This window comes from Callithrix jacchus, chromosome 8 (assembly GCF_049354715.1).
Source record: "Callithrix jacchus isolate 240 chromosome 8, calJac240_pri, whole genome shotgun sequence".
NCBI lineage: Eukaryota > Metazoa > Chordata > Mammalia > Primates > Cebidae > Callithrix > Callithrix jacchus.
Window position 1 is genome coordinate 107894368 of NC_133509.1, and position 22395 is coordinate 107916762.

The window sequence follows — 22395 nt, forward strand, 5'->3', positions numbered from 1 at the left end:
AACCACTGTGCTGGATGTGGGCTATTTTAAGCTTTTCTTTTCTCATTTTAAAACATGATGTGGTTAATAGCTATGTCAAAGCAAAAACTCCACATATTTATGTGTTTTGCATATATTAATACAGACCTACACACAGGTGTGGATGTTGGTTTTGGTGAAATGGCACCAACTTTGTAAGTTTCCTCAGGAAGAATTTATGTTCCCAGAATTACTGAGACCAGACTCTGATCTGAAAAACTGCTCTCCAGGTGGCAAGCCACTTTCCAACCCTGCGGTCACAGTGGCCAGCCAGAGTCACTGTAACTTTGGGTAGTGGGGAAGACCTACCCCACGGAAAGCCTGGGTCAGGAGAGATGAAGCATGACAGTTGGGGCATCCAGGCTTGTGAGCAGTGGCCTGTGCATCACCAGACCCCACACAACAATGATGCCCCCCCAATCCCCACCCGGTTTACCCCGGGAAGGGGCTCCTGAGGGGAACCCACCACAAGAGAAGATTCTACTCATTTGGTCAAACCATATCCCCAAGCATACATGGAGAGAAAAGCCACACGGGAGAATGTGGGGCAGGCCCCAACACCCCTCCCATGGCAGGGCCCCACTGTGGAGGTCCCTGGGGCAAGAGGATGCAATGTCAACCTCCAGGGTCAGTCTGGGGCATCGGCCTCCAGTTCCACCAGCAGATGACTGAGTCCAGGAGCACCTGCTGCTGTGTCCTCCTTTCACCCTCCCTGGTTTTCATCTCAGCCTCCAGGAAGGACAGGGCTTGCCGGGCGGGCCCTGCTCTTACGTGACCCATTGAGGAGTCAGGGTCCCTTTGTTTGCAATGGACCCTCTAGCCCTCTGCCAACATTTCCTGGGCCCCTGGGTTTAAGCAGCTGACCCTGAATTCCAGCTTGGGTCCAACCCAAACCAGAGACCTTTTACCTGCTACAAATGATGTGATGGAGGTGTGTGGATGGGAGGTGCCACTGAGGCCAGGGGCAGCCAGCAAGGGAGTCCTACCCTGTAGTGACCAAAGGTACACTGGGCTGCAGGTTTAGCCACCAAGTCCTGCCCCAGTTTAGGAAGAATGAGATGCCCACTGGTCCGCTTTTCAATTGCACATACAACACAGCCAAGGAGAAGTTACTGTGTAAAGTTTCTTGGTCAAGATGTGGCTGGGTCCAGGCTCTAATGTCAAATGATGGGCACTGAAGTGGGGTGGTGACAGTCACCACACAGCCTGCCCTGCCAGCTCAGTATCTCCCAGCAGGTAGCCAGCAGGCAGGTGCAAATTGTAGAACCAAGATGATGCCATCTGCTTTCACAGCAGTTGGTTTCTACAGAGCCAGGCAACACTAAGCCACAAAGTGTCCAGAGGGTGGCAGCCACATCCTAGACATTCACAGGCATCCCCCTCCCACTCACCAGTATTAGGTTAAATCGGTCGCTTGCCAAGGCAGAGGGATCCAAGCTCCGAATCTGAACCTTTTTCCTCTCCATGCAGCTGAGACGCAGCTCGTGGGCTAAACTGCAGAAACAGAGGGTGGGGGCATGGATGCTGTGCTGACATCCATGAAGATTCGGGGGTCTCTGCCCTTCCCTGCCTGCTGAAGCCCATCTCTCCTCGTCAGCCTGCTCCACAGTACTTCTCAGTAACGGAGCTGAGCAAGATCCCAAATTATCTGAATTTGAGTTTCCCCACAGAATGCTCAGAAAGATGAAAATGAAGAACTGGGTGGCCCATTTGCAGAGTCAAAGAGTGGGAGATAGAGGGAGTTGTGTCTGCATCACCCAGTACAGCGCCTTCTCCTGAGATGACGAAAGTGCTGGAGATGAAACAATGGGCTGGAGGGCCCTCCGCTGCTGGGCAGAGCCTCTCCATGAAGGATGAAGAGGAACAGGTCTCACTAGATTTTTAACTCTTTCTGTCTCAGAAGGAGGAAAACAGAGGAGGGGCCTGCCCTGTCTGATACCCACGGTGTTTCTGGCCTTCCCTGAAGGGGCACTGCTCCAAGGTGCAAGGACTGCCCTCAGGAAGCCACCTCAAGTGCAGGGTTCTTCACTTGCCCATGTACAGTGGGGGCAGGAGACACAGGGCTGGGATCTCAGGGATTGGTGTCAGTTCCCCACTTCTAGCTTTACCTTGAGCAAATCACTCCACTCTGACCCTCAGCCTCTTCTTCAGGAAATGGGGGGAAGTATTGGCCTATCTCACACAGTTTTAGTGAGAACATCGTAAGTACTTTGATAAAGTTTAGTACATATACATCCATTTAATGCCCTATTTTTGGTGATAACTCATTAGAAGGGGGAGAGAAGGATGCAGAAATGTCACAGGAATGAAGTTGTAAGATCTTCTACTAGAATGATCTATGAGTAACAGAGAGTAGACATCTCTGCCTAGGTCCCCATCCTCTCTCCCCAGCCTCCTGCAAGAATCCCTCTCCTTACTCTAGAGAGAGAACAGCTTTCTCAGGGTAGATTTAAGCAGAAGGCAGGGTGTGAACTGGAGCCCTCAACTGTGCAGATGCCTCATGGGGTAGCCACATTGTCTATTGATTGGATTCTTGGACCATAAAAATAAGAAACAGGAAAAGAACATTCATGAAGAAAACGTAACGACGAGGTATTGTCTTACCGGCAATAATTGCTGACGTTGAGAAAACCCAGCTGGCTTTTTCGTAGCATGGCAGATGCATTAAATCCCATCCTGGCAATCTAGATTTATTACAGAAAAGAGAACAATTCAGTGAAGATTGATTTGTTATGGGATATGGAGAACATGTTTTTAGTTCCATAGGAGGCAATGAAGGAAACAGGTACTAAACTGACAGAAATTACATGCCTAAAAATCCGATGGTGTCCTCCCCAACCTCCTTTCCTTGGCAAGAGGAAAGGTCCAGCACAAGAAAGTGAGAGCAGGAAAGTCTGCTCATCAACTCTGCCTGAGCTCCCCATCCACATACACCCGGGGGTTGGAGCCACCAGGCATGTGAGTGCAGCAATGGGACTGGAACCAGGTCTGCGCCGCTCTCCATTCCACCCGTGGTGACCCAAGGCTGGAACTTTCCGTTCCATTGCCTACCTTGACAACAAAATATCCCGGCATCTAGATCTGTTGTCAAGATGGCCTGTACTTCAAACCATGCCTCCTGGTCTTCTCTTTAAAACAGACAGTTGGGCTGGGCATGGTGGCTCATGTCTGTAATCCCACACTTTGGGAAGCTGAGGTGGGCAGATTACTTGAGGCCAGAAGTTCAAGACCAGCCTAGCCAACATGGCAAAACTCCATCTCTACAAAAAAAAAAGCAAATTAGCTGGGCATGGTGGTGGGCACCTATAATCCCAGCTACTCTGGAGGCTGAAGCAGGAGTATCACTTGAACCCAGGAGGTTGGAGGTTGCAGTGAGCTGACATGGTGCCACTGTACTCCAGCCTGGGCATTGAGTGAGACTATCTCAAAAAAAAAAAAACAAAAAACAAAAACAGTCACTGAAATTATATCACACTGCCTTCCAAGATTCCTTCAGGAAAGACAAAATGTGAGAACTGCTGAGGAAGGCCAGATGTGGTGGTTCACACCTGTAATCCTGGCACTTTGGGAGGCTGAGGCAGGTGGATCACCTGAGGTCAGGAGTTCGAGACCAGCCTGGCCAACATGGTGAAACTCCATCTCTACTAAAAATACAAAAATTAGCTGGGCGCAGTGGCACACACCTGTAGTCCCAGCTACTCGGGATGCTGAGGTAGGAGAATTGCTTGAGCTTGGGAGGCGGAGGTTGCGGTGAGCTGAGACTGTGCCATTGCACCCCAGCCTGGGCAACAGAGACACTGTCTCAAAAAAAAAAAAAGAAAAAAAAAAACTGCTGAAGAAACGTAGCAAACAAGAAAAGGCAGATGGGAGGAGGGGCTCTTGGCCGTTCTTATCCTTGTCTTCATCTTCCTGTCAGGGAAAAGCAGGGGCCACACCCCCTGAAGTGCGTCTGCTAAGTGTGGCGGGGCATCTCATTGGTGCCCTTTGCAACAGTGGACGGGTGCTGGCAGGAGCAGAGAGGACCGGGGACAAAGGGGTGAGGAGCCCACCTTTTTCTGCTTGTCCTCTTCCTCCAGCAGCCGCAGTCTCTTGCTCTCCATTTCCTTCTGCCGGATGCTCTCCTTCGTGAGGGGGTTGCAGTTGTTATGTCCAGGGAGCAAGCGGAAGTAGCGTTTCTTTTCAGGGTCAAAGTAAAACCCAGGCAGCTCTTCAGACAAAAAAATTAAATGCATTAATTTCAACCACTGTGAACTGACCACCTGAGTTGGGTGCCCAGCAGCCTGTCCCCGCCCCTCATGGCTGCCTGTCTTTGCTGAGAGCACGGATGAGCTGCCTTGTCAGGGGACATCCTGGACTGTGCTCAGCACTGGGGGAGACACTGTGCCTCAGGACCACCATTCCCGACACACCCAGCTCCTTTCCTGAGCCTTTCAATTTGCTCCTGGAATTCCTTCAAAGCCAAGAACTGGTCTCAGCCTTCCCTGTACACAGGGGCCAGGAGTCCCACCCAGCAGGTGGCCTTACCTGGCACAGAGGAGGCCCCAGCTGTGCCAGACGAGGTCGACGGAGACTCGTCATCACGGCTGCCAGAATCTTGAGCGGGCTGTGCTGCCTGGGAGTTGGACCTGTTAACACACAGCTGGGTTCACTTGCAGCCTAGGGCTTGAGTTCCAGTCATCCTGACTCAGGGTCCATTCGGGCAGTTAGCAGCCTTCAGGACTGTTCTGATTACTTGAGAAGCACTGATCCCCTCTTGCAAACACAACAAAATAAGGGCAAGGTTTTGGTTTTTCATTCTTTTTTCTTTCTTTAAAAGAGAATAGATGTCACAGTGGTTCCCTCTTCTTACCTCCTCACTTGAGCATTTTGTGAGGTCTTTTGGAATTTTCCAGATAAAAATGAAAAATAGAAATCTCTGCCAATAAGAATTTTACCAGCTGGGCTCATTTGTCAGCACAACAGCAGTGACAAGGCCAGGTGAATTTCATTCTTTATTGAATTCAGCAGCACAAAGAGTTTAAATTTTTCCTGACTACCAAATCTTACAGATAGAGAAACTGGGCTTTGGGGGACAGAGGTGTTTAGCTCAGTAACACTGGGATACAGCCCTGGCTAAAACACTTGATGTGTAAACGCACAAGTAGCTTCTGTGGCAATTATAGGCTGAAGGATGTAGTAGAGGTGTGTGCCTCCACACTGGCTAATTTTTGCATTTTTAGTAGAGACAGGGTTTCGCCATGGTGGCCAGGCTGGTCTCAAACTCCTGACCTCAAGTGATCCCCCTGCCTCAGCCTCCTAAAGTGCTGGGATTACAGGCATGAGCCACCACCATGCCCAACCTAGCCAACTTTATTTTTAAAATACATTTAATGTAGCCTTGGCCTTGCATGGTGGTTCAAGTCGTAATTCTAGCACTTTGGGAGGCTGAGGCAGGAGGATCACTTGAGGTCAGGAGTTTGACATCAGCCTGAGCAACACAGTGAGACCTTACCTTTTTTTTTTTTTTTTTTTTTTGAGACAGAGTCTTGTTCTGTTGCCCAGGCTGGAGTGCAGTGGGACAGTCTGAGCTCACTGCAACCTCCACCTCCCAGGTTCAAGCAATTCTCCTGCCTTAGCCTCCCACATATCTGGGACTGCAGGTACGTGCCACCAAGTCTGGCTTTTTGTATTCTTAGTAGAGGTGGGGTTTCATAGTGTTAGGATGGTCTTGAGCTCCTGACCTCGTGATCCACCTGCCTCAGCCTCCCAAAGTTCTGGGATTATAGGCGTGAGCCACCGCACCTGGCGAACCTCATCTCTTAAGTAAATACATAAATTTAATAAAGCCTAGTGTACGGTGTTTTTAAAGTCTACACTGGTATACAGTAATGCCCTCAGCCTTCATGCTCACTCATCACTCACTCACTGACTTCCAGTCCTGCAAACTCCATTCACAGGAAGGGTCATATATAGGTATATCATTTTTTAAAATCTTATATACCCTATTTTTACTGTATCTTTTCTATATTGAGATACAAATACCACTGTGTCCTGACTGCCTCTAGTATTCAGTACAGTCACATGCCGTAGAGGTTTGCAGCCCAGAAGCAATCGGCTACCATATGGCCTAGGTGTGTAGTTTGTGTTAAGTATGTGCTATGATGTTTGTATGACAAAGCTGCCTAACAACAGATTTCTCGGAATGCACCTCCCGTCGTTAAGCGAAGCATGAGTGTATATCCTTGTCCAAGACTTAGGCTTAATGAATAAAATTTGGTTTCCACAAAGGTATTTTTATAAAAAGTCTATAGAATGGAGAAACAGTTTTCCAGTTGTATCATATAACATCTACCTCTAGCCTTATGGCTGATGCTCTGGCCAGAAGTCATGGTCACTTAGGAAAGAACAGAGGGTGGTCCTCTCTCCTCACCACTCAGTGTGGTGGGCTGACTGACCCACCACAGCGACCTGCTCTGGGAGCACGTCAGGAATGCAGGCTCTCCTCAGGACCCCCTTAGACCCACGGAATCAGCATCTGTATTTGGACAAGCCCCCAGCGAGCTCCAGGCCTGGGAGCATGTGACATGCCACAGATATAATGCCAGAAGCACACTGGGCAAAAGTGGCTCCCCAGAGCGGCATACTTGCCTGTCGTCAGAATCACGGAGTCTGAACCAAGGGTTCTGCTGGTGGCTTCTTCTTCCACGTCTTCTCCTACTCTGCCAGCTACTTTTATTCATTTCGGTTCCTAAAACAGAAACACAAAAATGACATATATTCTCTGTGTGTGGGCGCGGGTTTGTCTGTTTGCTTCTTGACAGCTGTTTCATGCTCAGCACCAGCAAGAGGCTGGCCCACCCTGGGTTACCATCAGATTTGCCGCACCAAGCCTTACCTGGAAAGGGATGCCTCCAGCACTTTACTGACATCCTTCCCACTTCCTTCCTGTCACCCCTAGTAGACCACACAGTTCCCTGCCCCACAGAAATGCTACCAGGCATGAATCCCCTAGCTTCACTCCCTTCCACAAACACCTGCCTTTATTAGCTGGCTCCTTCCTTGTCTTGGACAACAGAGGTCACTGCTCCTTTTCAAGGCAGACCCACCCCACCTGGCTGTTGCTCTCATTCCTTCCCAGGAACTGCAGACATCTGTTCCCACATATGTAAATGTCTCCTAATCTCAGCTTTAAAACATGCCCATTTTTTCATTTGTATATGTTCCATTTCTAAACCAAAAAGAATGGGAATCTTCTGAAAGAATGGTCTACATTCACGAATTCAGTGTCTTCATCTCCCAATATTCCTCAACCCACTGCAGTCAAGCTTCCTCCCTCCTCAGCTTTCTGCTAAAATGCTCTTGCTCATGATCACCTACCTACTTGCCAAACTGAGCAGTCTCTCTTTAGCCCTTATTCCTGCAACATGTGGCACCAGGAAGCTACATTATTCCTTTGGCTTCTGTAATATCTTTCTCTTGGTTTTCTTCTTGTTAAATCAATCCTTTGCTCATTTCTCCTGGGTCACACAGCCCGTGTGTGCTTTCCATTGTTCTGCCCTAGATCTCTTCTTTTCATACTTAACACCATCTCATTCACCAATGCAGCTCCAGCTCCAACCCTAGCACCCCTGCTGAGCTTCAACTTCCTGTGCATTTCCACAGACCCAACAGGTTCAAAAGTGAGTTCATGATTGCTTCCTAACCCCCGATCTGCTCTTTTGCTTGTCTACATTTCTCTTCTCTGAAAATAGTATCTCTGCCAGGTGCAATGGCTCACGCCTGTAATCCCAGCAGTTTGGGAGGCCGAGGCAGGTGGATCACCTGAGGTCAGGAGTTTGAGACCAGCCTGACCCACATGGAGAAACCACGTCTCCACTAAAAATACAAAATTAGCCGGGTGCGGTGGCGCATGCCTGTAATCCCAGCTACTTGGGAGGCTGAGGCAGAAATGCTTGGACCCGGGAGGCAGAGGTTGCAGTGAGCTGAGACTGCATCACTACACTCCAGCCTGGGCAACAAAAGTGAAACTCTGTCTCAAAAAAAAAAGAAAGTAATATCCCTGTCCCTGCAGCCCAAAAGTTTGTTTTGTTTTGTTTTGGAGACTCAGTTTCACTCTGTCACCCAGGCTGGAATACAACGGCACCATCTTGGCTCAATGCAACCTCCGCTTCCTGGGTTCAAGCGATTCTCCTGATTCATCCTCCTGATTATCTTGACTCATCCTCCTGAGTAGCTGGGATTACAGGCATGTGCCACCATGCATGGCTACTTTTTGTATTTTTTAGTAGAGATGGGGTTTCACCATGTTGGCCAGGCTGCTCAAGAACTCCTGGCCTCAAGTGATCCACCTGCCTTGGCCTCCCAAAGTGCTGGGATTACAGGCATGAGCCACCGTGCCCAGCACCAAAAGTTTTATCTTATTCATTGTCCTGAACAATGGCTCCTGAACCCCATGTGTGGGTTTTCCTATGGATCAGTTATCTTACACTCCAGCTGAAGACTACAGTTGTATTTATTAATAGTTAAGTTATAAGCTGAAAGGCACAGGAAGGGAAGCATGTGTGGTCAGGGTTAAGACTGGTAGGAAAATGGCTATGTGTGGTAGTTCATACCTGTAATCCCAGCACTTTGGGAGGCTGAAATGGGAGGATCGCTTGAGTCCAGAGTTTGAGACCAGCCTGGGCAACATAGTGAGACCCCGTCTCAAAAAAAAAAAAAAAAGAAAACGACTGATAGGAAAAATAAGCCCTACTGACATAAAGCTTACTATCAACTCTATAAAAAGGTCAAAATTTCTTGGTGCATGTTCTGTATATGAAATGATTCTAATTTGTTTTAATTATGTAACAATGCATGAATACAGCAAGGAACACATGAACTGGTGGGTCAAAGACTTCATATTACCCATAGGAGGCAGGACTGTGTCCCACTCACACCATTATTCTCAACAGGGGGCTGTACAATCAGCAGGATGCAGCTGATGATAAAATCACTGATGAGTGCTGATCTGGGCCAGGGAGAACACGTGTTCACTCCTAAGTCATACAGCACAGGTACAGCCACTGCAATCCAGTAAGGGAGTCTGCCAACATCAAGTGGTATTGCTAGCAAGGTCAAGCAAAAAGTTTAAAGCCCAGGCATGGTGGCTCACACCTGTAATCCCAGCACTTTAGGAGGCCAAGGTGGGCGGATCATGAGGTCAAAAGATTGAGACCATCCTGGCCAACATGGTGAAACCCTGTCTCTACTAAAAATACAAAAATTAGCTGGGCATGGTGGCGTGTGCCTGTAATCACTGCTACTCGGGAGGCTGAGGCAGGAGAATCACTTGAACTCAGGAGGGAGGGTTGCAGTGAGCCGAGATTGTGCCACTGCGCTCTAGTCTGGGCGACAGAGCGAGACTCCATCTCATAAAAAAATAAAAATTAAAAAAGTCACTAACAGAAGCCTTCCAAACACAGAAAAAGTTTAAAAACTAGTACAAAGACAGTATCTTTCTAGTACTTTTAAGAAGGCTGTTCAGGGGTCAGGAGTGTGTCTTCCCCAAATACAAATGCGGCTGATTCTCTATGGCTGCCTTATGGTCCACACTTGCACTCATCACTCTGCCTGTGTTTCTGCTCCCATCTCATACTGGATGTGAGGTAAATTCTATAAGGCAAACAACCTACCTTGTTATTTTTTCTGTTCCTAGCGTCTATGACCTAGTTGACGCTTAGTAAATTTTTGCTGAACTGAAGCAAAGCAAAACAAAACCTGTGGCTACTTTAAATCCCAGGCAGCTTCTTTCTTTCTGGCTTATTTCCATTTACTATTCAGCACACAATTACAGAGCGTCCACTCCATGTCAGGCACTGGGGAGTGGACAAAGATAATAAGCTGTGTTCTCTGGCCTCGAGGCACTGATTGTTTAATGTGGGAGACAGATGCACAGACCAACCCCTGCAGGGCAGGATAAGCCTTAAGACCCAGCCCTCTCCAGGTGTGGTGGGAGAGGAGGGAGTGACTCCTCCACGTGCATGGGTGGGAGGTGGAGGAGAGAGCTAAGTGCAGTCTGAAGAATGAAAATGCCAGGCAAGGCAGTGGAGCGGAGGGCCTGAAGGCCGTTTGGTACGGCCAGAGTCTGAAGCTAAACAAATGGGGGGATGAGCCTGCAGAGGCTGGCAGGGCACAGTCATGAGGACTCTGGGTGTGCCCGGAGTGACATGATTAGATCTGCTAAGAAGGGTGCCTGGGAACGATCCAAGATGGCCGATCGCTAACATCCCGAGATTGCAGCTCTCAGGGAAGGCGCGGAGAACTAGAGGACGCCACACTTTCAGACAACGTCTGGCTGCTCACGGAGCAGAAGATCCCCCAGTGGAGGAAACACAGGGGTCGCCAGCGTGACTCTCGTGGCTGGCGCAGCAGTTCCGCCCGCACCTCGGCGCAGCAGCTCTCGGAGCAGAGTAAACACATTTGGAGGACCCGCACGGGCCCCCAGCACAATACCAGAGCCCGGTGCAGTGGCTGTGATGGCACCTCGGCGGGGCAGCGGCTGTGACAGCACCTCAGCGCAGCAGCGCTCGGCGCAGAGTAAACGGGACGGGTTCCCCTTCTGACCGAGGTTTGGAGTCCTGGGAAGGCAGAGTCACCTACTACTGACACAAGAAGGAAGCCAGACAGGAGAATCCTGGGCAGAAAAGCACCATCAGTTTTAACGCCGCTGCTCTGGCCCTGGGAACTAACAACCTGGACATCCACTCAAGAGACCTAATCTGAAAGTTGGTAATTTCAAAGACGACAGGAGGATAAATTTACAATGACGGGAAGAAACCAGCGTAAAAAAGCTGAGAATACTCAAAGTCAGAACGCCTCTCCCTCTAAAGATGATCACAGTTCCACATCAACAATGGAACAAGGCTTGATGGAGAACGAGCGCATCCCGATGACAGAATCACTCTTCAAGGAATGGATAATAACAAACTTCGGTGAGTTAAAAGAACGTGTTGTAGCCCAACGTAAAGAAACTAGGAACTTTGAAAAAAGGTTTGATGAAATCCTATTGAGAATAGACAACTTAGAGAGGAGTATGAGTGAATTAATGGAACTGAAGAATACAATACAGGAACTCCGAGAAGTATGCACAGGTTTAAACACTCAAATTGTTCAAGCAGAAGAAAAGATAACAGAGGTCAAAGTTCAACTTAATGAAATAAAACGTGAAGAAAAGATTAGAGAAAAAAGGATAAAAAGGAATGAGCAAAGTCTCCAAGAAATGTGGGACTATGTGAAAAGACCAAATTTACGTTTGATAGGTATACCTGAATGCGACGGAGAGAATGAATCCAAGCTGGAAAATACCCTTCAGGATATTATTCAGGAAAATTTTCCTAAACTAGCAAAGCAGGTCAACATTCAACCCCAGGTAATACAGAGACACCACAAAGATATTCCTCAAGAAGAGCAACCCCAAGGCACATAATCGTTAAGATTCACCAGGGTTGAAACGAAGGAGAAAATACTAAGGGCAGCCAGAGAGAAAGGTCATGTTACCCACAAAGGCAAGCCTATCAGACTTACAGCAGATCTCTCAGCAGAAACTCTACAAGCCAGAAGAGAGTGGGGGCCAATATTCAACATCCTCAAAGAACAGAACCTTCAGCCCAGAATTTCATATCCAGCCAAACTAAGCTTCACAACTGAAGGAAAAATAAAATCTTTTATGAACAAGCAAGAACTCAGAGATTTTATTACCACCAGGCCTGCTTTACAAGAGCTTCTGAAAGAAGCATTACACACAGAAAGAAACAACCAGTATTAGCCTTTCTAAAAATACACCAAAAAGTAAAGAGCACCAACATAAAGAAGAATTTATACCAACGAATGGATAAAACAGCCGGTCAACATCAAATGGCAGTAACCCTAAATATAAATCGACTAAATCCCCCAATCAAAAGACACAGCCAAAACCCAATGGCATGTTACATCCAGACCTCTTTCACATGCAAGGATACACAAAGACTCAAAACAAAGGGATGGAGAAAGATTTACCAACCAAATGGAGAGCAAAAATAAATAATAAATAAATAAAAAGCAGGAGTTGCAATTCTCGTATCGGATAAAATAGATTTTAAAGCAACAAAGATATAGTGGTAAAAGGATCAACGCAACAACAAGAACTAACGATCCTAACACCCAGATACGAGACTTAGATTCAATGAGACAGAAAATTAATAAGGATATCAAGGACTCGAACTCAGATCCAAAACAAGTAAACTTAATAAATATTCATAGAGCTCTCCACTTCAAATACACAAAATATACATTCTTGTCAATACCACATCACACCTACCCATAAGTTTAAATGAAACATTGATTGGCCATTATTAATACCCAATTTTTTTCAAAATAAAGCAATATTTCCATTTACTCTCCCTCTTTTTCTTCCTCTTTCTTCCACTCCGTTACTTATTTTTTTTTTTTTCTTTCTTCTCTCAAAAAAAAAAGAAATCAACTTGTAAACCCCTAGATCCAGGTCCGCAATGTCTCTCTCATTGCTTGATTTCCTTCCTTCCCTTCCCTGCCCCCTCCCTCCCCGCTTCCTCCCTTCCTTCCTTCCTTCATCCCTTCCTTCCTCCCTACCTTCCTGCCTTCCTGCCTTCTTCTTCCCTCCCCTTCCTGCCTTCCTCCCCCACCCAAAAAAAAAAAAAAGAAGGGTGCCTGAAAGGCGCCGCATGTGTAAGAAGGTGACAGAACTGCAATGGGGAGATGTAGGTGAGATGAACTCAGTTACATATTATGGACATGGTACTTGGGAGAGCAGAACCTGGATTTAGACATAGGTGGCAAATTTCATGGGAGAGGTGGAGAGAGGGTAAGTGAATAACTGGTAGAGTCATGAGCAGGGAGACTAATAATAAAGGAAGGACACTTTGGGGAGAGGAGACAGTAAGTCTGATTTTGAACACATCAATTTCAAGATGCAGGCAATTGGAAAATAAAGGTCTGAGAATACAGAGAGAAACCGAGCCCTAAAGAGACAGATTTGAAAGCAATCAGGGTATGGTGACACAGACTGGGACAAATGATACCCAGTGGTAATGGTACACAATGAGAATTCAATTCAACAGTAGAGCCAATTTTATCCAATGATAATGTGAAACGCAGTACGCATCATAGTTTGTAGATCAGTGCCTCTTAACAAGGACTATTTTGCCCACCAGGGCATATTTGGCAACGTCTAAAGACATTTTTGTCTGTCACAACTTGGGAGGCAGAGGGGTAGGCTGCTACTAGCACCTAGTGGGTAAAAGCCAGGGATGCTGCTAACCATCCTACAATGCACATGACAGCTCCCATACATTCTTCAATATGAATTATCCAGAGCTGGACGCAGTGGCTTATGCCTGTAATCCCAGCTGCTCGGGAAGCTGAGGCAGGGGGCCTGCTTGAGCCTAGGAGTTCAAGACCAGCCTGGGCAACATAGCAAGATCCTGTCTCAAACAAACAACATTTAAAAAATGAAAGAAAAAAGAAAGAATTATTCAGCTGTGTGTAGTGGCTCACACCTGCAGTCCCAGGTGGGAGGATGGCTTGAGTCCAGAGTTTGAGACCAGCATGGGCAATATAGCAAGACTCCATCTCAAGAACACTAACAAGAGTCACCTGGTCCAAAATAGTGCTAAAGTTGAGAAACACTGTTCTATGTAGGAAGCGCTCAAAAACAATTTGCTGGTAACCTGCTGCATTTAGCACCTTTGGAGCTGCTCTACGAGGCACAGATATTAAAATCAGGTGCGTTGCAGAAGGTTAGGTTTGGCTTTGTCTTTCAGAGACTCTTTTAAGCACCTCATGGCATAAAGAATTATAATTTTTCTTTTTTTTTTTTTTAAGGTAGATACGGAGTTTCTCCATGTTGGCCAGGCTGGTCTCAAATTCCTGACTTCTGGTGATTCACCCACCTCTGCCTCCCAAAGTGCTGGGATTACAGGCGTGAGCCACCCCGCCTGGCCAAGAATTATAATTTCTAAGAGATTACTATCCTGCAAAGACAACGTTAATTTCAAAAAACAAATAAACGCAATTTGGTTTTTTGGAAAATGATTCGACAAAATTTATCAAGAAACTTATAAATGTACATGCTTCCTTCTAAGAACGGATCCTTCGAAAAGAATTCCAAGATATTTACCTCATTTTTCCAAATCATTTTATAAAACCAGTATTACCCTGTTACCAGAATCAGACAAAGACATCAGAAGAAAACTACAGGTGAAGGCCGGGTGCAGTGGTTGAGATCTGTAAGGCCAGCACTTTGGGAGGCAGAGCTGGGCAGATCGCTTGAGGTCAGGAGTTCAAGACTAGCCTGGCCAACACAGAGTGAAACCTCGTCTCTACTAAAATACAAAAAATGAGCTGGGTGTGGTGGTGCACACCTGTAGTCCCAGCTACTTGGGGAGCTGAGGCAGGAGAATAGCTTGAACCTGGGAGGCAGAGGTTGCAGTGAGCTGAGATCGTGCCACTGCACTCCAGCCTGGGCGACAGAGCCAGATTCCTTCTCTCAAAACAAAAACAAAAACAAAAATATAGGTCAATATGTGTTATGAAAATAGAGACGCAAAAACCCTCAACAAAATGCAGGCAAGCCAAATCCAGAGCATATAAAAAGGATTACATACCATAACCAAGTGGGATTTCTCTCTGAAATAGAAAGTTGGTTCAACATATGAAAAACCAACCAATGTAATACACCATATTAATAGACGTGGAAAACCTCACATGATTTTCTCAAATGATACACAGAAAAAGCACTGCACAAAACGCGACATCCTTTCACGATAAAAAAAATACTCAACTATCTAGAAACAGAAGGGGTCGTTTCCTCAACCTGATAAAAGGCCATCTACAAAATACCCACATCTAACATCATATTTACTGGCTAAAGACAAAGTTTTCCCTCTACGGCAAGAACAAGACAAAGATGTTGGTTCTCACTACTTCTATTCCATCACTGTAGTGGAAGTTTTAGACAGGCAACTACGCAAGACAAAGAAATAAAAGGCAAACAAACATGACCTTATACACAGAAAATCCTAAAAATCCACCAAAAAGTTACTAGACCTAAAAAATGATTTCAGCAAGGTTGCAGGACACAAGATCAGTATAGAAAAACCAGTTGTATTTCTATACACTAGCAATGAACAGCCTGAATATTAAACAAAAATTACATTTACAATGGCTTCAAAAAGAATAAAGTACTCCTCTGGTCCTGCTCAGGCTCAGTTACTAAAGAAGAGAAAAAGTACTTAGGAATACATATATATATATATATATATATATATATATATATATATATTTTTTTTTTTTTTTTTTTTTTTTTTTTTTTTAGACAAGAGTCTTGCTCTGTCACCCAGGCTGGAGTGAACTGGCATGATCTTGGCTCACTGCAACCTCCACTCCCCCAGTTCAAGCAATTCTCCTGTCTCAGCCTCCCAAGTAGTTAGGACTACAGGCACCCCCACCGGGCCCGGCTGATTTTTGTATTTTTAGCAGAGATGGAGTTTCACCATATTGGTTAGTCTGGACTCAAACTCCTGACCTCAGGTGATCCACCTGCCTTGGCCTCCCAAAGTGCTGGGATTACAGGCGTGAGCCACTGCACCTGGTCAACTTAGGAATATATTTAACATAATAAATGTATGGTGTGTACACAGAAAACTATAAAACACTGTTGAAACAAATTACAGGTTTAATACCTGACAATCCCTGTCAAAATTTCAACTACCATTTTTTGGAGCACTGGATAAACAGATCCTAAATTCATATTATGCAAGGGAGTCAGAATATTCATAACCATCTTGAAAAGGAAGAGTTGGGAGGACTCACACGTCTCAATTTAAAATGCCTGACAAAGCTACAGTAATCAAGACACTGTGTTACTAGCATATGGATAGAAATACAGATCAATGGAGTAGAACTGAGACCAGAAATAAATCCATGTACCTATTTATGGTCGATTGGTTTTCATCAAGGTGCCAAGACCATCCAATGGAAGAAAGAAGAGTCTTTTCAACTGCTGGGACATTTGAATATCAAACTGCAAAAGAATGAATTTGGATGCCTACCTTATACTATATGGAACAAAAACAAAGAAAAATAGATCTAGATCTAAAACTATAAAACTCTTTGAAGGAAACAGAGTATAAGTCATCATGATATTGATCAGGCAATGATTTCTCAAATATGACAACAAAAGCGCACACACACAATACATACATACACACATACAAATTGGGCTTCATCGAAATCAAAAACTTCCATGCATCAAAAAACACTATTTAGGGCCGGACACGGCGTTGCGCCTGTAATCTCAGCACTTTGGGAAGCTGAGGCGGGCAGATCACTTGAGGACAGGAGATCGAGACCAGCCTGGCCAACAGGGTGAAAACCGTCTCTACTAAAAAGACAAAATTGGCTGGGGGTGGTGGCTGGCGCCTATGGTCCCAGCTCTTCGGGAGGCTGAGGCAGGAGAATCACTTGAACTTAGAAGGCGGAGCCTACAGTGAGCCAAGATCGTGCCACTCCATTCCAGCCTGCGAGTGACAAGACCGAACTTCATTAAAAAAAAAAAAAAAAAAATTACACAAATAGCCAATTGGCACATGAAAAGATACTAAACATCATTAGTCCTTAGGTTGATGCAAATCAAAGCCACAGCGGGATATCACTTTATTTAATTTTATTTACTTATTCCCTCCTACCCCCCATTTGGCTGGAGTGCAGTGGGGCGATTTCTGCTCATGGCAACCTCCATCTCCCGGGCTCAAGCCGTCCTCCTGCCTCAACCTTGGAGTAGCCGGGACTACAGGCACCCATCACCACACCCGGCTAATTTTAAAAATGCTTCTGTCGAGACAGTGTCTCGCTTTATTGCCCAGGTTGGTCTCGAATTTCTGGCTTCCAGCGATCCTCCCACCTTGGCGCAGTGTTGGGATGACAGGCGTCAGCCATTACGCGGGTGGCAGCCATTCTGAGGTTTAACACAGAGAGCCAGTATGCGCCCAGCATCTGTGTATGCATTATACAGAATATGTGGACCACCCTCTATAAAGGTCCGTGCACGAGGCTGGCTTTCTCTCGCGGTCTAGCAGTTTTCCACAGAAAAGCGGCACTCATTTTTGCACAGTCTCCAAAATGCTGTCGGGATTGGGAGCCCGCAGCTTCCGGAATTACAGGCTCTTTCCCCGCCCCCAGTGCCCCATTCCAGGCCTGGCCTCAACAGGCCCAAGGCGCACGCCCAGAGAAGGATGGGGGTGGGAGGGGCACGCTACACCCAGTAGGGGGCAGCCCCGGGCTTCCACGCCCTCAGTGCTTCCGGGTCCCCTGGGCTTCACCAGTGTTGGGACCCCCCCCCCACCGGCCAGCCCGGGAGGCGAGCATGGAGGCTGGCCTCGCCTTCCCCCGGGAGGTAGGCCTGACAGCACACGGGGACAGTCCAGCCTCAGCATGCCAAAGCTCAATGGGGAAGAGGATCCACCTCCCAACTGGGCTCTCCGGTTTGGGGGGTCTCGGAGCTGTTCTGGTTTCCAGGCTGAGCCTTACCATCTCGTTTAGCACATGATTAGGGGCCCTGGACTGGAGACCAATAACTGGGGCTCAGAGGCTCTTGGGAGTCCCCGGGCCACAGGGTTGCTTCTCGGGGGGATGATAATGTTCCGTAATTAGCCAGTGGTGATGCTTGCACAATCTTGCCGATAATAATAATAACCCCACAGGATTGAACACAGTTTAAAAAGTGAATTTTAGGGTATGTGAACTATATTCATTAAAAAAGGATGTTTACTACACCATGCTGTAATAGAATGAGGAATATCCTAGATAGCCAACAACAAGGTTATTCTCTAAGTGTCTGGCTCATACCTGTAATCCCAGCACTTTGGGAGGCCAAGGCGGGTGGATCACGAGGTCAAGAAATCGAAACCATCCTGGCCAAAATGGAGAAACCCCGACTCTACTAAAATACAAAATTAGCTGGGCCTGGTGATGCGCGCGCCAGTAGTCCCAGCTACTCCGGAGGCTGAGGCAGGAAAATCGCTTGAGCCCAGGAGGCGGAGGTCACAGTAGCCGAGACACACCACTGCACTCAAGCCTGGCGACAGAGCAAGACTGTCTCAAAGAAAGAAAAAAAGAGTCTGTAGACTAGCGAGCTGTAGAGTGCAAAATATTAATGCCACTGGTTTGTAAAGCTGAATACAAAGTGGCTTCTATAGCCCGGGTGGTGGCTCACACCTCTAATCCCAGCACTTTGGGAGACTGAGGTGGGAGGATAGCTTGACCCCATGAGTTTGAGACCAGCCTGGGCAACAGAGTGAGACCCTTGTCTCTACAAATAATTTTAAAAATTAGATAGGTGTGGTGGAGCGCGCCTTTATTCCCAGCAGTCCCAGCTACTCAGGAGGCAGAGGTGGGAGGATCACTTAAAGCCAGGAGATCCAGGCTGCAGTGAGCCATGGGCGGGCCACTGCACTCTGGCCTGGGCGAAAGGGTGGCCCTGTCTCTAAAAACCATTCAGTTAGGAGTTGTTTACGGTAAAACAACATTTTAAACGGCTGACTTAAAGAACAACAATGTCTTCTGGTAACCTTTAAGAAATACTTCAGGCAACTGGCTTTGTACTAACGCCCAAATTGAGTTGTTGTCCTCCCCCCGCCCCACAGGGAGTATCCCTCTGTCTCCCAAGATGCAGTGCAGTGGCGCTATGTCGACTCACTGCAACCTCTGCCCACTGGGTTCAAGGGATTCTCCTCCTCAGCCTCTCGATAACCTGGGATTACAAGTGCCCACCACCACACCTGGCCAGGATGGTCTCGATCTCCTGACCTCGTGATCCGCCTGCCTTGGCCTCCCAAAGTGCTAGGATTACAGGCCCGAGCCACCGCACAGGACCTGAGTTGGTATTTTCATTCCTATTTTACAAATGAGGAAACTGAGGCTTAGAGGGCTAGGTATCCTATCCAGCATAAGTTAAATGGTGAAACAGGGATTCCACCTCTGTTGGTAGGACCCCCAGGCCTGGTTACCCACAGGACACCACCTCAACTCTAATTTCTCTGGTTAAAACCAGAGTTTGGGACTTTGGAATTCTTTCCTCTAGAAACCTGTACCCTAAGTTTTCTTTATTTCTGGTTGACTGCTGGGGTTGATCCCAGCTTGATCTTGAGCTCATCCACTTTTTCCACATGGCTCAGAGGCAAGGGTGACATTTTTCTCATTTATTGTGGGAGAAAAGCAAGCTCTGCCAAGCCCAGAGTTTCTGGTCTCTCCTGTCCCAGCACAAACCATTCACAGTCTTCCTGCAATTATTCCTGGTGCTGGGTTTTATTTCTAGGAAGCCTTCTGTTCCTCAGCCTCACCAGCCCTTGGCTTTTCAGCCTAGAAGCTCAGGCCATTTGAGGTTTGCATGTTCGGCTGTGGGCATGGGGAATGCAGTGACTACACCTGGTTGGCATCCCATACCACAGCCCAGGTAGTGGAGAGGCCAAGAAGTGGGCTGAATACAGGCTCAGGCCTCTCTCTCCTTGCCCCCAAAGGCATTCTCTCCAGCAGGTGACTGGGCCTGACCACTGCAGTGCTGGTCTGAAACCAGTCAGTGGGTTCAATGGGAGGGTTGGCTGCCGCCGGAACACCCCAGCCCTCTGTCAGAGCACGTCCGTCTTTGGCGAGGTCACCCACTTCTCTCTGTTCTAAGAGCATCTCTTCCCTTCATAGCCCTCAACCTGAATTTCTAAGACAGATGTTTAGATGAACTCTCAATGGTATCTTACATTTTAAAAATGTATTTGTATCTCCAAGGGGGCTGTTTCCTCCCTGAGATTGGAGCAAGGAGCCAGCTCTACTCTCAGCTTCTATTCCCCCTGGAGAGGAGGTGAGAGGAGAAAAAGCTTTTCAGGCCTCCGCCCTTGCACTCCATACCAAGGAGTGCCAGGTTTGAAAGGAGAGGCTTCAGTTCCCCCCTGCTAGGGGGATACCAAGGAGCCACATTACTCAACCTCAATAAAGCACTTCCCCAGTTATCAGCAGGGCCCCAGGTCAGCGCTGGCTATTTCCATCAAGTACAGAGCAAAGGCCAAGCTCCATGGCTTACACCTGCAATCCTAGCACTTTGGGAGGCCGAGATGGGAGGATTGCTTGAGCTCAGCCTGGTGGATCATTTGAGACCAGCCTGGGCAACACAAGGAAACCCCGTTTTTACAAGACACACACACACATACAGAAAAAGAGAGTGTGTGTGTCTGTTAGCCCAGGGTGAAGTGCAGTGGTGTGATCTCGCCTTACCGCAACCTCTGCTTCCTGGGGTTCAAGCAGTTTTCCTGCCTCACTCCCTACTTGCTGGGATTACAGGTACCTGACACCACACCCAGCTAATTTTTCTGTATTTTTAGTGGAGATGGGGTTTCACCACATTGGACAGGCTGGTCTCCAACTCCTGACCTCACCTCGGCCTCCCAAAGTGCTGGGATTACAGGCGTGAGCCACCATGTCCAGCCCAGGATGTCATTTTTCAAGTATTTCCTCTGTTTATTAGTGCCCAAGGGAAAAGCCAAAGCAGATGATAGATAATTAAGAAGGTGGGGCTTTAGAACACACAGCGTGTCAGAACTCTAGTGAGTGGAACTTGATCTATTGAGTCACCATAAGTAGCCCAGAAAGGAGCTCCTGATAGGTGAGGGGGGTATAGCTCAGTGGAAGAGCATTTGACTGCGGATCAGAAGGTCCCTGGTTCAAATCCAGGTGAGGCCTTTGACTGCAGATCAAGAGGTCCCCAGTTCAAATCTGGGTGCCCCCTTCCCGGATGTTTTCTCACTGCCATTTATTTATTTTATCTTTTATTTATTTTGAGACAGAGTATCGCTATTGTTACCCAGACTGGAGTGCAATGGCGCGATCTCGCCTCAGCGCGACCTCCGCCTCCTGGGTTCAGGCAATTCTCCCGCCTCAGCCTCCCGACTAGCTGGGACTACAAGCATGCGCCACCAGGCCCAGCTAATTTTTGTATATTTAGTAGAGACGGGGTTTCACCATGTTGACCAGGATGGTCTCGATCTCTTGACCTCGTGATCCATCTGCCTCGGCCTCCCAAAGTGCTGGGATTATAGGCGTGAGCCACAGCGCCCGGCCTCTCACTTCCATTTAAAAGGAAATGCTGTGACTCACAGTGTCACCACAAAAGATTAAGGAACTTTTAACGTTCCTCCCATGTTCCAGCTGACCACTAGGACAAAAAGCCCCTTTAGGACCTCCTTTGTCTTCAATTAAGACCAACTCCTAGCCAGGCATGGTGGCTCATGCCTGTAATCCAAGCACTTTGGGAGGGCAAAGCAGGGGATCCTCAGGTCAGCAGATCAAGACCATCCTGGCCAGCATGGTGAAACTCCAACTCTACTAAAAATACAAAAAAATATATATATATATATTAAATCTCTGAGGAAATTCTAAATCTGTAAGTCTGAGAGCTGTGAATGCTATTTGGCTATCAGGTATATGTCAGTGTATATATAAAAATGGTTCGCCGGGCGCCGTGGCTCACGCCTGTAATCCCAGCACTTTGGGAGCCTGAGGCGAGCGGATCACATGGTCAAGAGATCCAGACCATCGTGGTCAACAGATGGGTGAAACCCCATCTCTACTAAAAATACAAAAATTCACCGGGTGTGGTTGGTGCACACCTGTAATCCCAGCTACTTGGGAGGCTGTGGCAAAAGAACTGCTTGAACCCAGGAGGCGGAGGCTGCAGTGAGATGAGATCATGCCACTGTACTCAAGCCTGGGTGACAGAGACTCCAGGCACAATGGCTCATGCCTGTAATCCCAGCACTTTCGGAGGCCAAGGCAGGCAGACCTTGGTGAAGACCAAGGTGAAGAGATCGAGACCATCTGGCCAAGATAGTGAAATCCCATCTCTACTAAAATACATAAATTAGCTGAGCGTGCTGGCGCCCACCTGTAGTTCCAACTACTCAGGATGCTGAGGCAGGAGAATTGCTTGAACCTGGGAGGTGGAGCTTGCAGTGAGCCAAGATCGTGCCACTGTACTCCAGCCTGGCACCTGGTGACAGAACCAGACTGTCTCAAAGAAAGGCACAAACTCTTTGATGACATCCTTTGCCGTGGTCCTTCACCGCTACACAATTACAACCACTTTACGGGGTTTTCCCTCTATGTCAGTTTTACTGTGGCCCATCCCTTCCCATAGTTTCTTGTCATCAACCTTAATTAGGGTGATCTGGTGTTCAGCACCAAGGGCCTTCACCAGCCACATAGGCAGGCTCATCGCAGTTGGGGGCAGCACACAAGGATGGGCCCAGTGCTTGTCTAAGGTTTGACAGCTTCTTGAATTCCACGTGCCAAGCTATCGTGGAT

General features: G+C 47.4%; 1 protein-coding gene and 1 non-coding gene across 11 annotated transcripts in view; one reads left to right on the forward strand and one right to left on the reverse strand.

The window, feature by feature from the left end:
- LOC108587678 (DDB1- and CUL4-associated factor 4) overlaps positions 1–22395 on the reverse strand; it is a 53679-nt gene that overhangs the window by 16349 nt on the left and 14935 nt on the right. For 4 of the 10 annotated variants that reach the window (XM_078335320.1, XM_035260931.3, XM_035260933.3 and 1 more), the window contains exons 2-6: positions 6646–6745; positions 4543–4643; positions 4068–4225; positions 2623–2702; positions 1410–1512 (exon numbers count right to left, since the gene is read on the reverse strand). In XM_078335320.1, the coding sequence (XP_078191446.1) occupies positions 1410–1512; positions 2623–2702; positions 4068–4225; positions 4543–4643; positions 6646–6737 (534 nt within the window). In that variant the 5' untranslated portion in view covers positions 6738–6745. Of the gene's footprint in view, positions 1–1409; positions 1513–2622; positions 2703–3069; positions 3277–4067; positions 4226–4542; positions 4644–6645; positions 6746–8609; positions 8629–15978; positions 16076–22395 lie in introns of those variants that run through there. The other 6 variants (XM_035260930.3, XM_054240133.2, XM_078335321.1 and 3 more) reach the window with 6 other exon arrangements.
- Positions 20707–20775, forward strand: TRNAR-GCG (transfer RNA arginine (anticodon GCG)). Its single transcript has one exon. It is a non-coding gene; the product is annotated as a tRNA-Arg (tRNA).